Raw genomic sequence first — 14,610 nt, 5'->3', positions numbered from 1 at the left:
CACAGGGCATCCCGATCCCGAGTCCATCCTGCTCTCCTCCCACCGCCCCCGCCCAGGCCACGCAGAGACGCTCCCCAGAATTAGGCAGCAGAGAAGGCCAGGGGCTGAGGAGCGAGTGGGGCTCCAGGGAGCCGGGCAGTGGTGAGGGGACAGTGAGACCTTGAGAGAGACGAGGGCTGAGGCCGAGCCCCTGCACCCCTTCACCCTCGGGGCTGTGCTCACAGGGCCGATGTGCGTCCCGCCTGGTGCTATGATTATCCTAGTCAATCTTCCCGAGGAAGAAACCCCAGGGGACAGAGAGCCAGCTCCCTGCGTGGAGGTCATGGACGAGGGCGGACTGTGTGGGCAGTGGTGGGCTGGGGGAGGAGGACAGCAGCCCCTGTACTGCTCTGCCCCCTCATAGTATCTCTTCCTTCAACCACGTGAGCTGTGAACGTCTCTGGAAGCGTCCACCCTGCCTTGCAGATATTCTAAGCTAATGCCCCGTGAAGAGGATTTTCAGAAACAGCTGCTGTGCGTGGTGTGTTTTCTCTACTTGGTTTGATGGTGTCTCCGTCGCCACCCGCCCCCAGGGTCCTCCTCTCCTCTCCTCTATCTGTTGGTGCGATGCCCATGGCCACTTGTACCCACAGCACTGCCGTGGATGGGAGGGAGATGGTACAGAGGGCTGGGCTGTTTTTGTCTGCCCTGTCATTTGTCTGAATTTTTAAAAACCTATTTGAATGAAAATGGACTAGTTATTTTGGTGCCGTGTAGCCACAACTTTGTAGTTCACAGGTGTGCTTCCCTTATGCTCTAAGGAAAAGTCTGTGAAGACTTTGTGGGGGGAACCTTTGCTTCACAGGCATGGTGGTGTCATTTGAAGTTGTTTCCAAAGATGGGGGTCGACGCCCAGGCAGCCCTGTGTGGTTTGCGGCCTCAGCTGACACCACACTGCTCACTGATTGCGGAACTTTCCACTGACCACCCTGGCCACTGGCCACCAACAGACCAGTCGAGAAGTGGTTATCAAAATCCCAGGGCCAAGGGGTACAGAGAGGACACCCCAGCTTTAGGCAAGAAGCAACTAAGGGCAGTGGGGTTGATTGGTGGCCAGACGCTGGTGTCCAGACAGCTGACAGCACAGAAGTCTGCAGTAAGCGGCCACTGGCCAGACGGTTCTGTAGTTTGGGGACACTGTAACCGCCCAGATCCCAGCAGTGTCCTTTGTAAAGTAGAAATGACAAGAGAAATAGCCACAGCAGCTATTTCCAGATTTGGAGTAAGATTCCAGCCAGCCCAGGTATTTAAACCCTCAGTTAACGAAAACAAAACCGAAAAACTCCACCGCAGCCAAAAGCCTGAACAGGTGCCCACAGACAGAGCTCTGGCTTGGGTGCATCCAGACCCGTCGAAAGACGCGCATCCGCCGGGGCGTCTGTCCTTCAGCCCCGTCCTCCGTGTCTCTCGGCGGCCTCGGATCCCGCCCTGCAAGTGTCGCTTCAGGGTCCCTCCCCAGGCCCCATGCAGAGGGCCATCAGGGCAGGTCGGCTGTTGCAGCCCAGCCTGAGGCTCCGAGTGCTGTGCTCCCAGAGTGGACACCATGGGCCTCCTGGGCAGCTCGTCCTGGGGACCCTGCCTGGCGTCCTTCACCTGGATGGAAGGTTCTGGCCTCCCTGCGGGCCGGCAGATGTGCGTCTGCCCCTCAGCCCTCAGTCCCCAGACCCCACCGAGCGAGGTGCCTCCCTGAAGGCTGCTCGTGCCCTCTCTGCAGCAGTGAGGATGGGCCTTTCCCTTTCCCTTTATTGTTTGAGAGGTGACGCTGCAGAGGAAAGACAGGAATTCCGCAGACCTGGCCCAGCGGAGGGGAGGCTGCAGGGTCCTGGAAAGATGACCCCAGGGACGGTGACCAACCAGGGCAAGAGCCTGCCCTGCAGGAAGGAGCTGGTCCTCACTGGGAAGGGATGCCTGGGATTGGGACCCATGGGGTGCATGCATGTGTGTGTCTGTGTGTGTGTGTATCTGTGTGTGTTTGTGTGTCTGTGTGTGTGTGTGTGTCTGTTTGTGTCTGTGTGTGTTTGTGTGTGTATGTATGTGAGTCTGTGTGTGTCTGTGTGTGTATTTGTGTGTGCGTGTGTGTGTCCATGCGTGTGTATCTGTGTGTGTGTCTGTGTGTCTGTGGGTGTCTGTGGGTGTGTCTGTGTGTGTTTGTGTGTCCATGTGTGTGCGTCTGTGTATCTTTGTGTCTCTGTGTGTTTGTGTCCATGTGTGTATCTGTGTGTGTTTGTGTGCCCGTGTGTGTATCTGTGTGTGTTTGTGTATCTGTGTGTGTACGTGTGTCTGTGTGTGTATCTGTGTGTGTCTGTCCATGTGTGTGTATCTGTGTGTGTGTCTGTGTGTGTGTCTCTGTGTCCGTGTGTGTGTGTCTCTGTGTGTGTGTGTGTGTGTGTGTGTGTGTGTGTGCGCGCGCACATGCGGGGGGCAGGTGGGTACCGTGTGGACAGTGCATCACCCACTTCCATCCTGGGCCCCTAGAGAAAGTCCCTGTTTGAGATTGGGGTGAGCCCCTCCAAATTCACCTGTTTTCTCTCAGATGAGACACAAACAGTCCAGCAGGAAGCTTCTAGCACAGGCTGAGTAGAGGCTCTGATTGGCAGTTTTACATGTGTTTGATTAACCAAAACAGGAGGGACACCCGGGCTTGAGACCAGGCCCAGTGACGTCCTTACTCAGATCAGAGTCTAAGGCAAGAAGGGGGTTCAGGGCAGGTCCTGGCCCCGACACCTGCCCTGCCTCACCCTAAAACCAGCTTGAAGTCTTGGAACAAAGAGTGGACTCCAACTCTGCCTGTGCGCTTCCCACCCAGCCCCGTCCTCCGATGGTCAAACCTTCACCCAGCTGTCCGCACCCCATCCCAGAGATCCGCAGGTCTGTGAGGTTTAATCTCCCATGGAGCAACCCAGAGCCCATCCTTGGGGTTTTTCTCTTCCTGTGGGGGACACACACTTGCCAGGAGGGCTCGCCAGGCCTGAGCCCCTCTTCGGGGGATGATGGAGAGACCCCTGGTAACCTTGCTCTCCATCCCCATCTCTCCCGGCAGAGCGACTACTCCAGTGACACAGAGAGCGAGGACAACTTCCTCGTGATGCCCCCACGGGACCACCTGGGCCTTAGCGTCTTCTCCATGCTCTGCTGCTTCTGGCCCCTGGGCATCGCCGCCTTCTACCTGTCCCACGAGGTAAGGCCTCCCCATGGGTTACGCGCACACGGCTGGTGCACCCAGGCCATCGAGGAGAGCCTGCTCGGGGGCGGAGAGCCATCTGGGGGGACCGGGCAGGGGGTGCCCAGCCTCACCCCATCAGGCCCGGGACACATCCTCTGACAGTGGCCACTGGGAAAGCAGCGGGTTGGGAGCCCGGCCTCCATGCCAGCAGGACTGACCCCATGTTGGGCGCGGACTTGGTACACACTGGGAACGGAGGCAAAGCGGGTTTGGTTTTCTTTGTGAAAGGCTCACACGTAAAATAGAGTCCAGTCTTGCGGTGCCTGTGTGCTTATCCCAAACTAAGGTTCTGGAGGAAACGGCCTGTCTGGTGGGTAACCGTGCCCTCCGTGCTTTAAGGACGTCGATTCCCAGCCCTTTTTCACAGCAAACGTCCTCCATGTGCCTTCACGGAGCCCAGGTTTTGAAAGATTTCCTCTAGCAAATGGGGAGCCTTCATTCAGAAATGATCTACGTTCCCGTTTTTATTAATCAAAGGAAGATGTGTACTTGCCAATTAAAGCATGAGTTTCAGCATCACCTGTCATCCCCACCAGACGGGAGATAAAGGCAGCCCCTTCCGCTGGCCCCGGAGCCCACCGCATCCTCAGGGCACCGGGCTCCCTCTCCAGCATCCAGGGCTCTCGGGCCTACCGGCCAGGTCTCACGCTTGAAGCACTGATTCCTCTGGGCTTGAGAACAGACCCCTGGCCTCTCACTGCTTCTTGCCATTGTCTGTACTGATTCGGTTTTTTGGGTGAGTGGAGAGTCCCTTTATGTGTGTTCCCGTGTCCCCTGACCCCCTTTTCCTGACCCCACGAGGAGCAGGGGGAGAAGAGGACCCACTGGTGGCCCCCTGAGGGCAGGCACCCTTTCACAGGGACACTGAGAGGCCCCAGAGGCCCTTCCAGGGGGACGTGGCAGGGCCGCTGCTTGAGGTCCTGTCTCTGGAGGATGGACGGGTATGGGGAGGGGTGATGGGGACCGTCCTGCACCGCTGGGGTTGGGTCAGGTGGCTGTTTCACGTCCAGCTTTGACCTGGAGGATGTGTCTGAGCTTCTCTTTTGTGACTTTGTCCCACACACGCCAGAGGCCTCTGCTCTGGGGGCACAAGCCGAGGCTGCAGGGCAAGATTCCAGGCTGTCAGGGGCCTGAGCAGCTGTGGGTGGAGCGAGGCCGGGATCTCCCAGACCCAAGCAGTGGCCGCGGTCGCTGCGTGCACCAAGGATTGGGACGCACAGCGGGACCCAGACAAAAGCACATGGGCAGATGCCCTCGATGTGCAGATGGTGTCCCCAGAAGACCCCAGGCCCAGAGCCCAGCGCCCCGTGTCAGCTGCGCCCTGAGCCTGGGTTAACGCGCTGCAAACAGGCAAGAGGGTTTCTCCAGGAGAAGGAAGCTCAGGAGGACAGAGCCCAGAGAACCAGGGCCCAAGTGTAACGTCAGCCACCCCCTGCATCCCAGTCTTGACACGTGGAGGGGTGAAGGGGGCGGCCCACTCCCAGCCTCCCAGCCTGGCCTACTGACAAACCCCATCACCCCCAGGGCGTGCCCTCCAAGCCAGAGCTGTGTTCTGATTGCCACGTTGTAGAACGGGACTCATATTTTTACCATGGGTTCCACAGGGCAGATGCTCCCTGTTCAGAGAGATGCAAGTGGACATTGGTGTCACTTGTCACCTGCCAGCAGAGGCCAGGTGAGCCCTGGATAAGCGGGGGCTGGGGGTGGGGCTGCCCAGGAAATGTTGTCTACGTGCCGGGATGCAGAAGTCATCCCTGGTCTTGGCTTCTCCACGTACCCTGGGGGAGGCCTGTCTCTGGGGCAGGGCAAGCCGTGCACAGCATCCTTGTCTAAAAGATGGTAAATATAATAAAACTCCAGCCACAGTAGAGGAGACTGGCATGAGATCCTTCTTCTCAGAAAGTAACATTACCCTTCACACCTTAAGAACCTCCTAGACTCGGGCCTGATGAGTCAGGATGTTTAATACCTTTGATGGGAAAGGATTCTGATCATCTGTTAACGGCAAGTGAAACAGTCTCCGTGGAGGCCGCTGGTCACATTCTCAGGGGTGAAGAGCCAGCATTTTGAGGCCTGCGGGGTTGCCTTTGCTGTTGGAATAAGAGAAGGGGCTCTGGGGTCCCCGGCCCTCAGCCCCTCTTTTTTTTGTGCTGTGAGCGTGGACCCCTCGGTGGACACATCTCCACGGGAACTCGCGGCTGAGACCCTGGCGCGCGGGTCCCTTCAGGGTCAGCGTGGCTCTGGACTGCACTGCAGGCCCAGGAGCTGGCAGCCCCTGGCACATGGTGCTTCAGCCCAGCCTTGAGCCCGCCAGGCCTTCTGTTCGTGCCTCTTCAGCCTGACTGTAGACGCAGGAAATCGGAATTGTCGGCACACACGGGGGTCCCCAGGTCAAGGGGCACCTGGAAGGAGACGTGGGATCTTTTCTCCAACAGATTTTATGATTCGAAAAAGGCCTCAAGTAGCAGTAACAGTGGTGGTAAAAGTGTCAGAGAGGTGGGTACCACCTGCACCTCTGGGCCCCGGCCTGCGTTGAACACCGCACACCTGCCTTCTTGGGTGGTCCTGGCCAGCAGTATCGACACCCCCAGCTCAGTTAGAAACGCGTGTTGTCTGGCCCACCGACCCGCTACATCAGAGCCACTGGGAGGGATGCGTGGAAACGGCTTTTGAACAAGCCCTCCCCCCGCTCCTGATGCTGCCGTAGTCTGAGCAGTTGCACACGCGTGATCTCATGGGAAGTCCGTGACAGGGCACTGCCATCACGTCACTTTGTGGCCATGGGATCAGGGGTCAGTGAAGGCGATGGCGTCCTAAGGCCAGACCTGCTGGCGGTGGGCCTCGCCCCCGGCCTTAGTGTGGAGGCCTGAGGGCAGCGTTTGTCCACAGCTTCACTTTACTCCGGTGCTAATCATTTGATCCAGCTCCCAGTGCAGGCAAGTTTTATACACTTTTTACAGAGGAAGGTGTTGTGTGTAGTTTTGGTGGGTCCACCCAGAAAACGATGCTCTGAATGATGTGGAAGATAGAAAGGACCCCAAATTTGCTGCGCGATGGCTGTGAGCTAGTTGATGTGCCCACTTTATCTTATTTAATCTTGGCAATGAGTCTGAAAGGTGGGAATTTATTATCCCCATTTTTATGGATGAAAAGACTGAAGTTTCAAGGAATTAAATAACACAGAAATCAGAGAGGCAGCAAGTATGGATACATGATGCAAATATCAATGCTTCTAACACTTAAAATCAAATTTCCTGCAACATAACTTTGACTTTTATCTGCAAACAAAAATAGAAAAGCACAGCTCTCGCTTCTAAATCTTGTCCCCACCTGCTTGGAGCGTGTTACAGTGAGGAAGAGAAGCCTTCTAGGCGGGATTGGGCGCTTACCTGGGCACCTTCACCAGCAGGGCAGGTGTGAGCTTGAGACTGGAGCTGGAAGACCCTCCCCGACTCCCCAGCCCACCTGCGCTGCCCCGAGGCCGTGGGTCCGGAGCTCCCGCTGGCAGGAGGCCTGAGCGCTCCGTGTACTGCGTCGGCCTCAGGCATCTTCTACATTTGAGCATCTATTATGTCTTGATTTCACTTCCTAAAATGTTTCTTTCCTTTCTTAACTGCATTATTTTAACTATAATTAAATGAGAAAAGGGAACTAAGCGTCAGATTATGAATTTTATGAATAGCACCAGAGTTTCAAAGTATTCTTTAATATTTCCTAAAGAATCTCTAGCTGTCTTCTGCAGAAGGATCACTAGTGCTATCATTAGAAGCAGAAATCTATAGTTCTTCTACAGAGACCGTGTTCCTCTTACAACAGGAATGTTTCTTAATTAGAAAATTGAAGGCTGGGTTGAGGAACTTAGATTTTCTGTCACCTGAATTCCCGTTCCTTCCAGCGCTGACAGGAACTCGCCCTGGCTCTTTGCATGAGTGGCCTAGTGCAATGGGACGAAGAGAACAAAGCCCGTGGGAGCCTTATTCAGACTCAGAAGTGGCATCGCCGTGTGAATCAAGGATGGAAAGCCCCGGGGGGCTTGCCGAATCCCGGCTACACGTGTGTCTGATGCAGAGACCTGCACACCCGTGTTCTGTTCAGTCATTTCGTAAAGATGAACCATGTGGCTGATAAACGTGGCATCTCTTGAGGGTGTCCAGACCCAGCTGGGAGGAGTCACCACGGCTCAATATCGAGTCAAGCTGCTAAATGCTCTGGGCACGCGCCACACACAGGTCGGTGAGCAGCCAGCACGAACCCCTCCTCCTCTGGGCGCCCTGGAGACAGTGCCGAGCTCCCTCCTCTGAGCTGCCCACCAAGGAGGGGCTGCCACCAGTCGTAGGCTGAGGGCTCCCCCCAGGAGGAAGCAACAGAGACAGAGGTGACCTGGGGGGCCAGGGAAGACAGGGCAGGGCCGGAGAGTCTTGAACGCAAACTGGAGTCTGTCTATTAACTGAGCGTTTTAAGCCAGAGAATAAGGGTGGGCAATACAACAACGTAAAGGGTGGTCAGAGGACACGGCACGGAAGCAGCACGTTCTGCAATAGAGTCAGCTCAGAGCAGAATATCCTTTCACAAGGAAGCAAGCAGACACGTGTGCCAGGCACTGCAGGGCCTCTGCGGATTTCTGCTGCGCAGCCTTGGGGTCTCATGAGGCAGATGCAGCGAGACGGGCCTCTTCACCTCCCTCCACCCTCCCATCCGCCAGGAGCTTAGTTACAACAAAGCCTTGAGCGGCAGATGCCTCAGATGCTTTTAGGAGCTGTCACCTGTCCATCTCTAACCATTCATCTCACCAGAGAGACCGGCATTTCCACGTTCTCTTAGCTAAACCTTGTCACAAACAAAGACAGGTTTTGGAAATGCTCAGTTTTTTTTCAAAGTTGTGTGCTTAGGACAGGTGCATTACATAAAACTGGACCCCGTGTCCTCCACACACTCAGTGGTGGGGTTTATAATCATCCGTAGGTCTGGAGGAAATGTTTTATATATGTCACCATGCCCCTCTTTTATCCTCAAGTTCATTATTCTCCGATGCCCCCTGATTTATAGTAAGTTGAGTACCGCCTGGTGACTGCGTCTGTAAGCGGTAACAGATTCAGAATTAGCACAAGACCCAACTTCATACGTGAGAGTCACGGGTCCTCTAACAGGTGGAGTTATCATCTGGTTTAGCAGGGTAACTAAGTACTAAAGCCATGAACTCTGCTGGAGCCAGAGGAGGACCTGGCAAAGCCTGTTCCAGCCCCAGGAGGTGTGGAGAAGCAGGAGTGATGGGACCACCTGGGAAGAAAGATGCTACCAAGGGGGCGAGGGGGTGGGAAGGATTTGGACCAGGCCCACCTCTCCCCCCGGGTTATGGTGAGGGAGCGGCTAGGCTGCAGGAGCCCCACCAGGCGCGGGAATGGCACTGACTTTGCAGAAATGGAGTATAAACGTGACTAGAAGGATGGCCTGATATATCAGATGGATATATTTTAACCTGTATCAGGAAAACATGCAACACAGCTTAATGGTCTGGAGTGATCACTTTCCCCCTCCCCTCCCCCTTCTCTCTCCCTCCCTCCCCTCCTTCCTCCTCCCTGGATCTCTCCTGCCCCATCTCTATCTCCCTCTCCATATGTGTATTTGATATGCTGATTGTAGCTTCTGAGAGCTGTTTTGCAACTTCTGGATCTAAACAATTCTGTATAAATATTAATGATCTGGTGCAGCCAGGACAAATCAGATTTCTGATCTATTTTTCTTCCTCCAGAACGCATGCTGGAGTTGAGTCACTGATCTCAGCTTGTGTTGGTGGATAGATGAACAAATGCATCATATCTGTTCTGTTCCCTGGAGCGTATTAGATGGATTTTTTGCAGTTATCGTTTATGCATCGTCTCAGTAATTACTATCTCGATTTTGTGATTATTTGTCTGGAGCAGAGAAACCCGTGCGTTGATTGTCCAAGGGCAGAGCCCACACAGTGCCTGGGAGTCCAGAGTTAAAATCCCAGCGTGTGTTACATTCTTCCCTCTGGCCTCATGCTCACCTCAAATTACGTTTGCAAATGCGTGATCTTTTTGCTTTTAGATGATGTATCTAAAGCTGTAAGGACGTAGCCCCTAAAAGCATGGTTGGTCTTTTCTTTCCCATCTCTTCTGAGATTGAGGCTCTGCACAGGTCCTATGACATCCCGAGGACCGAACAAAAGGTGCAGTCCCAGGAGCTCCTGCTTCTGTGCAGTGGCCCGTGGCTTCCGTGGCTGTGCCTCTGAAGGCTGAGTCCAGCCTGCCCAGAGCCTAGACACACTTAGCTGAACATGCCCTGGTCCATGACAGACGCCAGTCTCACCACAGGCGTCCCTGGATGTGGCCACGGGGAAGGCCAGGCCACTGATCCATCTCACTGTCTGCAGCACGAAGCCTCACCTCACAGGCAGGACAGTACCCCCTGTGTCTGGACTCACAAGTATAGTGATGCCAACAGAACATAGAAATTCGGGAACAGTTGTGATGAGTCACTGGTTGATGAGCACATCATAGATTCTCGTGGGAATGAGGGTCATTTGGGGTACATCTCTGATGTTTTGATGTTGACGATGATGAAATTTAAGTCTTCCTCACTGAGAGACCCCTCACTGGACTACCTCAACCATGGGGCCAGCTAGCTGTACATGGGAGTCAAAAGTACTGATGACATTACACCTGCACCTTGGCTGTAAAAACTGGTGCAGCAAGAGGACGGGACCCTGGCTCAAGACTCTGGGTGGGCTGCTCTCAGGAGGGCCCCTCTTTTCTTGCTTCCTTGATGAGCTTTGGCATTTTCTGGCACTTGAAGGTTGCATGAATCCCAGACATAGAGCCTAGAAGATACTGAATTTAGAGCTGGAAAATTACCTTGAGCACAGCATGTACTGAGACCTGCAGTCTCTTACCTGTGTGTAAAGCTTCTCATTCTTATTTCCCTTCTCTCCTTTTAGACGGGGGATTCTTCATTTCTAACCTTCGGTTTTATTTAAATGATTGGTACATATAAATAGGAAGGAGTCCTTGAAACACACCTGCAGCGCGTGTTTACTTTGGTCTGAGCTTTGCGTTGCGGTGATGTTCACACACACACGAGGGCAGGGTCGAAGGAGCCCCACGTACTCAGCGTGAGCTGGTTGGGGAGAGCTGTGGAGCCGGCTGCCTCCAAAGTAATTCAAAGATAAATGATGAAGCAGCGAGTTCTTAGATGACACGACGCAGATTGCTTAGGGGATGCAGGAAACAGCAAGACGTGGAGGCGGAAAGTATCCTTTAGAACTGGCCCTGCGCCGGGAGAGAGCAACACGCAGGTGGTGAATTTGGCCCTGGACCCTTCCCATCCCCCATCCCCCATCCCGGCCCATCCATGGTTCTCCAGGAAGTGCCACAGTTTGGGTCCACTTTGGCCCATCTCAGTCCCACGTGGACAGCATCACCCCTCAAGGCCCCAGCACTGCCTGCTTCATCCAAACTGAGTGGAGGTTTCAAAGCCAGCCTGAACCCCAGAGCTTCCCCATTACCCCCATTCTGCCATCACCCCAGCCTCCTGCCACTCCTGCCTCCCTCCAAGACCACCGCCCCCATCCCAGGCCCGCACTGCCCACCACCACCAGACTGGGTCTCTGGGGGTCCCTTCTTGGTCGTCGAGAGCCACAAGAGCTTCCAAGGTGTCCAGGATGGTTCACAGGCCCAGAAAGTACCAAGAACAGACTGGCAGTGCTTTGTGGTCCTCCCGGGAATCTAAACACAGTGGAGATGTGGTAAGTCCATCTTGAGACCCTGCCCCTAGAGCTCAATTCTAAGATGATTCTCTGCATTCCTGAGATGATTTTGCATCATTTTGCCTGGCCCTCAGAGGTGTAACAAGTGCCTTGCTTTCCTCTGGAAATGACATGCAGGGTTTGAAAACCAGAATGGAGCTTGTAAGTGAACAAATCTTCATCCAGAGCCATCTGTGTCCACGTAAGGATCCCTGGGCCTTGCCCATCAGGGGCGCTGGGATTGCGTTTGTGCCTGTCCCATCGCACAGGGGGCAAGTGCTGGTCAGACCTGGGATCCTGAGTCACGCTCTGCCCACAGAGGGTACAGCTGATCGCGCTGGCTCTCAGGCTGATTTTCAGGTAATTGGCGGGGTGTCTTGCAAGGACTGATCACAGTGAGGTTTGATTTATTATGCGTGAATGTTGGATGGGGGGTGGGGCACAGAGTTCGGCTGACTCTCTGGAGTCTGAAGGAGGCCGGAGCCCCGAGGGTTGCAGGTCACCTCAGTACATGTGGCCACTCTTCCCGAAGCTGTCCGGTGGCATCCCCGGAGGCCGGAGCCCAGGGTGCAGGGAAGCACCCTCTGCAGCTTTGCCTCTCGGAAGTGTGTCTGTCCTGCGGCTGCAGCTGCAGCAGGAGCTGGCGGCTCAGCTCCGTGGTCAAAGGGCTGCGTCTGTCCTGGGCCGGCTCTCAGGCACGGTTCCTGGAGGAGTGTCTGGAATCTGCTCCCGGGCCTGGACCTGGAGATGCTCCGGGTGTTCTGGGCACCTCCATTCTTGGCCTAAGAGCCTGTCCTGAGAAAGGCCAATTCTTTCTGAAAAGTCTTTGGTACTCCTTGTCACCACCTGTGACCAGGGAGGCCCTGAGTAACTGAGTTCATTTCCCCAGAGGGCGGCCCTTCCCCAGCAGACAGAAGCCATCTGACTCCAGCTAGGGGCTTGGGCATGTGGCTGTGCTGTCTTTACTCAGGAGAGAGGACTTTGCCCTTTCGCACCAGGACAGAATCAAATGTGGCCCCAAACACCCCGCCATCCGATCGGGAAGATCGTGACTCCCTGCCGGGGCCCACCTGCTGCCCTGGTCTCCCCACAGGTGCGAGAGGAGATGGGACGCCCCGGGCCCAACGCAGGCTCCCGGCGAGCTATAAAACCGAAGAACGGCCTGGGCAGCAGAATGTAAAAGTGTCCTTGACGCCGCCTGTACTAACCTGCAAGATGATTAACTTTATTTCCCAGTAACTTAACAGAATTCAAAAGCCAGGGGACAGGCTTAAAGCAGAATCAGCTTGAGCTATATTTCTAAATATATCTAAACTCAGAGCTCTTCCCCCTCAGCTCCCAGCAGAGGATTATAATAATCGTTTGTCATGGTCAGAAAGCTTGCCTGAAGGGTTTCAGCTCACGGTGGTCTGTGGATGGAGCGCGTTGGCCACGGGGGCGCTGCAGTCCGGCTGCATCTCCAGGATGTGGTGTTCGTGGTGCGTGGCCTGAACAAGAGTTTAGTAAACACACTCTGTCTGCTTGGTTGGCATAAAGACAGAGACGGGGGAGCAGGTCCAGGAACCAGAGGCCTGGCCAAGACAGCTCTTCCCCAAACCGCCCGCTCTTCTTGGCTGGAAAGAGGCACTGTGAGAGGGACTCATCCAAGTTCCTAGGCTGAGATTCTGTGGTGGTCAGGGCAACAAGTCCACTGAGACCTCGGGAAGCAACGAGGAAATGGGACGAGGAAGGGTTTCTGGCCTTCGGGAAACAGTCAGCCCTCCTCGGTCCTTCTTGGAGGTGGTCAGGGAATAAATAAGACAGACCCACGGTTAAAGTCCTAACTGACAAGCTGCTGTCAAGGAGGAGTCCTGCTTCACCCATTTAAATGCTCAGAATAGAGTTCTTTATTACACTGAGATTAATGTAACCCAACGGGCATGTCGGGGAAAGCAATTAACAGAAGGTAACAATACCTGAGAGCACGGATCCTCAGATGTTGCCACAGTATTGCTCCCAAGGTCTTCTGTCCCCTAGAAGTTAGTGGTTTATTTTCAGAGGAGTTCTTTCAGTGGCCTCCTTTAATAAACGAAAGCGTATAGTCGAAATCAGCCAATGAGCTGTACGCAGTTATCAAATTCTGAACGACGTTAGTATCTTAAGTAGGGGAGGCAACTTCCTCGATGATGTTTTAACATCTGTTCAATCGGCCACACCTCAACCCCCTAACTCCAAGGGACAGAGCTGGGAGGACACCTCCGTGAGGACAGAGCACCAGGAACCCCAATGAGCCCGCACGTCCTGCTCGTGGACCCGCAGAGCTGACTCCTCCCCTCCAGGGTCTCCCCTCCTGGGCGGCTGGGCGGCGATACAGGACACAGTCACCCCCACATGCCGTTCCTGAGATAGGCACCCACTTCCACCCACCTTCACCCCCGTCTCCTCCTGTCCCCAGAGTCCTGGACGTCCTTTCAGCCCAGGGAGCTCGGACACCTGGATTGTCTTGCCCTCCCTGCCCCCCTCCTCTGGGGGGATTGCCTAGACCCCACGAGGGCAGGCAGGCCGTCCGGGACATCCACGGGCTTGGTGGGAAACGGGTTCATCATGATTTTCACCAACTTCTCACTGAAATTCAGTATTTCTCCTGTTTGTAAGCGTGGCCACCAGTGCCAGGGGAAAACTGTTTAACTCAGGGGAACCAAAGGGCTGATCCTGGGGGAGCCAGAGGGGTGGTCCTGGAGTGGGGCTGGAAAGGTGGTCCTGCAGTGTCTCACTGGGACCAAGGGCTCAGCCTGTCTCCTTCTCTTTCTGGGGTCATTTCTGACCCACAAATTGTGCTCCTACCAGCCCGTTTCTCTGCCAACCCACAAAGCCCCAAGGAGAAAAAGACATCATCCCAACAGCAGTTTCATTACCTTTATATTTTACTCTCATCTTTGAAGCTGGAAAAAGATGCTCTGTATTAAAATGTTCCTTCCCGCTGTGCATAATGCTAACGTCCTCCACACAATAAAGCTAAGGGAATATTCTACACGCTGAAAGTAGCTGCAGTGACCTTTCTTCTTCGTGAAAGAGTCTCTTCTTTCCCTCATGGTCCTTCCCCTCCTCCTTCGCTCTTTTTTTCCCCCTTTGCATGTCAGCTCTCAGTCCCCTATAGCCAAGTGACTGGGCCATCTTCCAGAAACAACAGCAAAGAAAATTATCAAAGGACGCGGAGGAAACAGACACACTTCTTTCCTCCAGTTATGGCCTCTGCAAAGTCCTAGATTCTTGGAGGAGGAGACTGAGATCTTGGGATGTAGCTGGGAGTGCAGGTCATACCCCGGCCCAGGGCCCTTGTCTGAAGCCCCCTGTTACTTAGAACTGCCAGAGGGTCTAGAGGGAGGCTGTGGTCTTGAGTTTATCATTTTTTCCAGGTTTATTGAGGTATACTTGGCAAATAAAACTACATATTACACTTCTAGGAGGTGATGAGAGAAATAAGACAGAGGTTGGCCTGCTTGTACCTGACCCGAAGGTGGGACCCACCAAAAGGAATTGTCTGGAAGGGGTGGGAAATACGGAAGAGCAAAGTTCAGACGAGTCTGTTGTTTCTAACTGCCCG

The 14,610-nt window shown here is 54.5% G+C and overlaps 1 protein-coding gene across 2 annotated transcripts in view; it reads left to right on the top strand.

The window, feature by feature from the left end:
- SYNDIG1 (synapse differentiation inducing 1) overlaps positions 1-14,610 on the top strand; it is a gene marked incomplete at its 3' end in the record, with an annotated part of 56,041 nt that overhangs the window by 20,059 nt on the left and 21,372 nt on the right. Inside the window, exon 2 of one of the 2 annotated variants that reach the window (XM_079944920.1) lies at positions 3,080-3,217. The exons of the other annotated variant lie outside the window; for it this stretch is intronic. Within the exon in view, the coding sequence (XP_079801046.1) occupies positions 3,080-3,217 (138 nt within the window). The remainder of the gene's footprint in view (positions 1-3,079; positions 3,218-14,610) is intronic. 2 annotated transcript variants of the gene reach the window in all.

The sequence above is a fragment of the Stenella coeruleoalba genome (assembly GCF_951394435.1).
Source record: "Stenella coeruleoalba genome assembly, chromosome: 15".
Taxonomy (NCBI): Eukaryota; Metazoa; Chordata; class Mammalia; order Artiodactyla; family Delphinidae; genus Stenella; species Stenella coeruleoalba.
This window is presented reverse-complemented; position numbering and strand designations above follow the sequence as displayed.